The sequence below is a fragment of the Loxodonta africana genome, chromosome 3, assembly GCF_030014295.1.
Source record: "Loxodonta africana isolate mLoxAfr1 chromosome 3, mLoxAfr1.hap2, whole genome shotgun sequence".
Classification (NCBI taxonomy): domain Eukaryota; kingdom Metazoa; phylum Chordata; class Mammalia; order Proboscidea; family Elephantidae; genus Loxodonta; species Loxodonta africana.
Window position 1 is genome coordinate 16,955,870 of NC_087344.1, and position 6,512 is coordinate 16,962,381.

At 40.6% G+C, this 6,512-nt stretch overlaps 1 protein-coding gene across 1 annotated transcript; it reads left to right on the forward strand.

Annotated features, from left to right (window-relative positions):
- Positions 1 to 1,084: 1,084 nt before the first annotated feature.
- LOC135230622 (olfactory receptor 7G2-like) lies at positions 1,085 to 5,464 on the forward strand. The gene has a single exon (XM_064280554.1). It carries the CDS (start codon positions 3,332 to 3,334, stop codon positions 4,268 to 4,270), a length of 939 nt encoding a protein of 312 aa, XP_064136624.1. The 5' UTR covers positions 1,085 to 3,331; the 3' UTR covers positions 4,271 to 5,464.
- The last annotated feature ends 1,048 nt before the right edge of the window (positions 5,465 to 6,512 follow it).

A 6,512-nucleotide genomic window follows, 5' to 3' on the forward strand; every position in this document is an offset into this window, starting at 1 on the left:
CATTCCTTGACTCCCCCCAGCTCAATAATATTGAGGCTATCACAAATCCAGCCACCATGCTAAAAGGTAGCTTGGTTTATCTTCTCCTTGGAGGTTTTCTGAAACTTTCAGCTCATCTAAGTCCATAGTCATGGATCCAGTCAGTGTCCACAACTCTTGTATTCATCTACATATTTCCAATAAAGACATTCTATCTCTGCCCTTGGCTTCAACGCCACATATTTTTCTAGAACATTTAGTCCTCATTAACTGAAAGAGTAAATTGCAGCTAAAACTTCTAACTATGGACATAAATTCTTGGCTCAGCTTACTCATCATTTTATATTTGAGTTCCTTTTATGGTACCTGGAAAACTTAACTTGTATTTTTATATTTCAGGTCTTTCTGTGGTAATGGAAATTTTTCTTTTCTTTTTTTTTTTTTTTTTTTTGAGACCAGCTATATTTTCTTCTAGTTTATGTATTATTTCATGTATTTGAAGTGAATAGCAAAGAATGACAACACAATATCATCTTCTCAACTTAGTTTTCATAAAAGATATGAAGAAAACTCTATATTAAGGAAGTTTATATAGAAATAGCTAGATGTGGTAAAATAAATTAATAAACACAAAAATGTTGAGTTCATTAAAGGTAAAAGACTTTTAAGTAGACTCTAAATGGAGCACCATCACCTATTAAATATTGGCAGTTATCTAACTAAATCTACCGAGAGTATGAATGCACCTGTATCCTAGTTCCTAGCCAAAGACATTGTGATTTCTCACAACTCCATTAAAAATCAAGAGCCAAAATATCAAGCCAACCTCCACTTACATGAAGAAAAATGTACACTGAAACAATTGTGATGAAACTGGAAACACTGGTTATGGAAACGGAAACATCAAAAGGGAGTCTATCTCCAGTGATCACAGTCAGAATTGACCACAGAGAAGAGCTTAGAACATGCTGTATATAAAATATACAAAATGATACAGTAAGGTTCAGGGAACAACGACTCTCAGAAAGAAAAAAACACTACTTTCATTTTACACTATCTTAACTCTATTTATAAATATATTATGTTGTTATGCTGTTAGGTGCCACGGAATCAGTCCTGACTCACAGTGACAGTATGTACTACAGAAGGGAGCACTGCCCAGGCATGTGGCATCCCCACAATCCTTGCTATGCTTGAGCCCATCATTGCAGCCACTGTGTCAATTCGTCTTGTTGAGGGTCTTCCTCTCTTTTGCTGACCCTCTACCAAGCATGATGTCCTTCTCCAGGAACTGGTTACTCCTGATAACTTGTCCAATGTACTTGATATTAAGTCACACCATCCTAGCTTCTAAGAAGCATTCTGGCTCTAATTCTTCCAAGACAGATTTGTTCGTTCTTCTGGCAGTCCATGTTATATTCAATATTCTTTTCCTTACCATAATTCAAAGACATCAATTCTTCTTAGGTCTACCTTATTCACTGTCCAACTTTCACGTTCATATGAGGCGATTGAAAATACCATGGCTTGGGTCAGGGACACCTTAGTCCTCAACCTAACATCTTTGCTTTCAGCAGTTTGAAGAGATCATTTGCAGCAGATTTGCCCAACGCAATTTGTCATTTGGTTTCTAGACTGCTGCTTTCATGGGTGTTGATAAATATATTATAACCATATACATAACTATATCTTCACACCTAAAACAGGAGTCAAGGTCCTAATGCAACTGGTAAGATAGAGTTGCTGTCAAGTTGTGTTAAAAAAAAGAAAAAAAGAAGACGACTGGAATCCAGTTGGAGAAGGCTTTTGTGTCCATGTGTGCACGTTGTTGACACGGAGGTTAGCAGGAACAGAGAGAAAAATGGCATGATCTTACAGGAGCAAGGAATCAGCCATCCTGAATTTCACATTTTAAAGCCTTAGTCTTTCAGGATTTTCACTGTCCTGGGATCAGAATGACAATAAAAGTGCTCAGTTAATGAGGAGCTTTGGATATTGAGCCCCCAGGGATACAGAGACTGCAAATAGTCTGCCTGTGACCACCTCACTCAACATCCCTCCCCCAGGCAGGGAGCAGCACACCCGAGACTCCACCCACAGATAACCCTGAAGCCCAGGAGCCAGGTGACCCACTCAATCTCTCTGCCTTTCCTCAGAACACATCCTCCACCTTCACCATCCAGGGGATTTATCAACATCATTCTACAGCCACGTCAGCCAGGTAACTTAAAATTGCTTAGTTATTGTTTGGAAATAAGGACAGGTGTTTTACCTCATGCTCATTCCCGGGAAACTGTGTTGACAGTACATGCATGAAATGATTGAACTCAAGTTTCCCATGGACTCCTGCCTGTCTTCTCTCGTCCTGACATGTTTCCTTCTATCTTTGCACCAGTCCCAAGAAGCTCCAATTCTACCAGTCTCTAATCCTGTCTCTACAATGGTAAAGACCATTTTCCTCCTGAACAGAAATCGCCCCTTCTCCAACATGATGACTATGATAAAATTCTGTGATATTTTCTTGCATTCTTATGGTGATGAAATAGGGTTATCAGGTTTGCCTTATCTACCCACCCCTGGTTCTTAAAACACATTTGTATTATTGCTATCACCTGGCTCTAATCTCTGGGGGGAAGAAACGTGAAGTCTGCAAGAGACACTTCAGAGTGCCTCCCTCTTCTGTTTTTCTCTATAATATTACCAAATTTTTGAAGAAAATAATTTTACTGATGCTTCTTGTCTGGGAGGACGCATTTTTCTTTGTAAAGATGGATCTTTCCTTGGAGTAAACGTGCCCATCCAGACCTTGTTAGAATATGCCCCTTGGGCTGGAAATCTAGGCCCACAATGAAGTCCACAGGGGCCCTGTTGTTTTTGTTAGCTGCCAGTGAGTGGACCCTTGACACATGGCAACTCCTGCTCAGCAGAACCAAAAGCTGCCACGTCCCATGCCATCCTCATACTTGGTTGTGAATTGAACCATTTTAATACACAGAGTTTTTATTGGCTAATCTTCAGAAATAGGTTACCAGGCCTTTCTTCCTATAAAATTACAAAATATTTAAAATGATCGTAAGAACTCAGATAGTGTAAAAAAAAAAAAAAATGAGCTCCTTATCAACACTTTGTAGAATAAATAAATGTTGATGCTCAGCTATTGATCAAATTCACATGTTTTTTGTTGAATAATCAAATAATATGCACCAGGTGACACCAACTTTCTATTCTTCTCAATTTCTCATGACCCTGCCCTAGGTGCTGTTTACCTTTGGTGATGCAGCTACTGCTGGTATAGGGACCACGCACTTGATTGTCTTGTCACCTGATCTGTTCCATCAGATTCATCAACAGTATGAAACCTAAAAACCAAACAAGTTTTTCTGGATTCCTTCTCCTGGCACTGACAGAGAATCTGGAACTGCAACCCCTTCTTTTTGCCCTGTTTCTGTTCATATATCTGGTCACTGTCCTGGGGAACCTGCTCATCATCCTGGCTGTCAGCTTTGACCCTCACCTCCACACCCCCATGTATTTCTTTCTTGCCAATCTGTCCTTCACTGACATGTGTTTCAGCACCACCACAATCCCAAAAATGCTGGTGAATCTCCAAACACAGAATCAGAGCATCACGTATGCAGGCTGCCTCACCCAGGTCTGCTTTGTCTTGGTTTTTGCTAGTTTGGAAAGTTTTCTCCTGGGAGTAATGGCCTATGACCGCTACGCGGCCATTTGTCACCCGCTGATATACACAGCCATCATGAACCCCCGCCTCTGTGGTCTGCTGATTCTACTCTCCTTGTCCATTACCACTGTGGATGCCTTGATCCACAGTCTGATAGTGTTGAACCTATCTTTCTGCACAGATCGGGCAATTCCCTACTTCTTCTGTGAAGTTGTTCAGATCATCAAGATTGCCTGTTCTGATACCCTTCTCAATAGCACCTTCTTATATTTGGCAGCTACCATACTAGGTGGTGTTCCTCTCTCTGGAATCATTTTCTCTTATACTCAAATTGTCTCCTCCATTTTGAGAATGCCTTCAGCAGGTGGAAAGTATAAGGCTTTCTCCACCTGTGGGTCCCACCTCTCCGTTGTTTCTTTGTTCTATGGAACAGGCTTAGGTACGTGTGTTAGTGCTGCATTTACACACTCTTCCAGGAAGACTGCAGTAGCTTCAATGATGTACACTGTGGTCACTCCCATGATGAACCCCTTTATCTACAGCTTGAGAAACAGGGACATGAAGGGAGCCTTGAAGAACATTTTCAAGTGCATACCTGCTTTTCAGTGATTAAATTATCTGCTTTGGGCCTGGCTTTCTAGTTTGCATCAAAGCGAAAAAATACTTATGAGCTAGAATCCCCGACTCTCTTTTAACCAGGTTATTCTAAAATGACAAAATAACATAATGGCTAAGCAGCTAAGAAATCATATGACACATGGCATTGGGCAAATCTGCTGCAAAAGACCTCTTTAAAGTGTTGAAAAGCAAAGATATTACCTTGACGAGTAAGATGCACCTGACCCAAGCCATGGTGTTTTCAGTCCCCTTCTATGCATGTGAAAGCAGGAGGATGAATAAGGAAGACCAAAGAAGAATCAATGTCTTTGTATTGTGTTGTTTGAGAAGAATATTGACTATATCATGGACTACCAAAAGAAGGAACAAATCTGTCTTGGAAGAAGTACAATCAGAATGCTCCTTAGAAGCAAGGATAGCGAGACTACGTCTCACACACTTTGAACATGTTATCAGGAGAGATCAGTCTCTCGGGAAGGACAGCATGCTTGGTAAAGTAGCGGGTCAACAAAAATGAGGAAGACCCTCAGTGAGATGGATTGACACAGTGGCTATCACAATGGACTTAAGCATACCAAGGATTGTGAGGATGACTCAGGACCAGGCCATGTTTTGTTCTGTTGTACATAGGGTAGCTATGAGTCTGAACTACTCGGCGGCACCTAACAACAACAATAACAAGTGCATTTCAACTTGGGATTGGGCCCTGACTCTGCTCCTTGTGTAACCTCGGTTTCTTTCTTTCTTTCTTTTTTTTTTTTTTAGTCAAGTTCTATAGAAGCAGTGCCTGAGGCAGGTGTTTTGTTATGTGACTTTAGGGGGCAGCAGAAGGGAAGTGGGTGGAGGTGAGGAGGGCCGGAAAAAGGAAAAAGTAAGGCTGTAGGAATAGCCAGAGACTACCTACAGTTTGATCCCAAGGATAAAGCCATGTGAATGAAAACCTAGACTTAGTCCCAATGTGAGGGATGGGAGCTTACTTTTCATGCCCTGATTAGTAGTTACTGAGACACGTCACTGGTAAATTGTATGTGTCCAGGGTGACATCAGCATTCACTGTATTCAGTTTCATTATGTATAAAATGATCATATTAGATGGTCTCAGGACTTCAGAAGATTGTGAAATACCTGAACCTTTTCAGTAAAATAGGCTTCGGTTCAAAAGGAAATATAAACTCTACTCTAACATGCTTTCATTACAAGGACTTCATTACAAGGACTTGAGAGTTAGAGAATGTACAAAAACAGGAGAGTAGGGCTTCATTCAGTCTCCTACAAGGTGGCTCCATCCTAGGATGGCTGCAACAGATCCAGGCTTCATATCCACACATGATGCTCTGAGACGCAAAACTGACCTTCTCTGGGCCTATTGTTAATAGAGGTCTATTGTTAATAGACGTTTCCATGGAGTCATACAGAAGACATCTCCTCCTGTCTCATCACTTTGAATAGCATCATACATCCCTTCCTCATCAAATTTCTGGTATGGGGAAAAGCAAGTACTATGACAGGCTCAGACTGACCATGCAGATTGTATTTCCTGTTGGGAAGTGAACCCCTGCAACCACTAATATCACTTAAACAACAGCTGGCACATAATTCTCAGTACAATCCAACTGGGATCATTGTGTACATGTCACCATTATTTATAAGGCTTGTTATTCCTTACTCTCAAACATTTCTACCACTTAATTCAGCAGTTTTATTAGTTTACCTTTAATGTAATATCTTTCAGTAGGTTTTACTAGTCTTGATAATATAATCAAATGAATAATTATTCAGTAGGCTAGGTAAGGTTGATAATTGTCATGGATTGAATTGTGTCCCCTCAAAATAACTGTCAACTTGGCTAGGTCATGTTTCCCAGTATTGTATGATTATCTACCATTTTGTCATCTAAAGTGATTTTCCTATGTGTTGTAAATCCTATTAACATGATGTTAATGAGAGGGATTAGGAGCAGTTGCATTAGATAGTGTCTTAATCCAATTTTTTTTGAGATATAAAAGATAGAAGCAAGCAAAGAGCCATGGGGGACCTCATACCACCAAGAAAGCAGCACCGGTAGCAGAGTACCTTCTTTGGACCTGGTTCCACTGTGCCTGAGAAACTCCTTCGCCAGGGGAACTCTGATTACAAGGATCTTCCCCCAGAATCGATACAGAGAAAGTCTTCTCCTGGAGCTGATGCCCTGAATTAGGAATTTTAGCCCACTAGCCTGTGAGAGAATAAATTT

Coding starts and splice junctions, on each gene's coding strand:
- LOC135230622 (XM_064280554.1), top strand. CDS start 3,332: ATGAAACCTAAAAACCAAACAAGTTTTTCTGGATTCCTTCTCCTGGCA.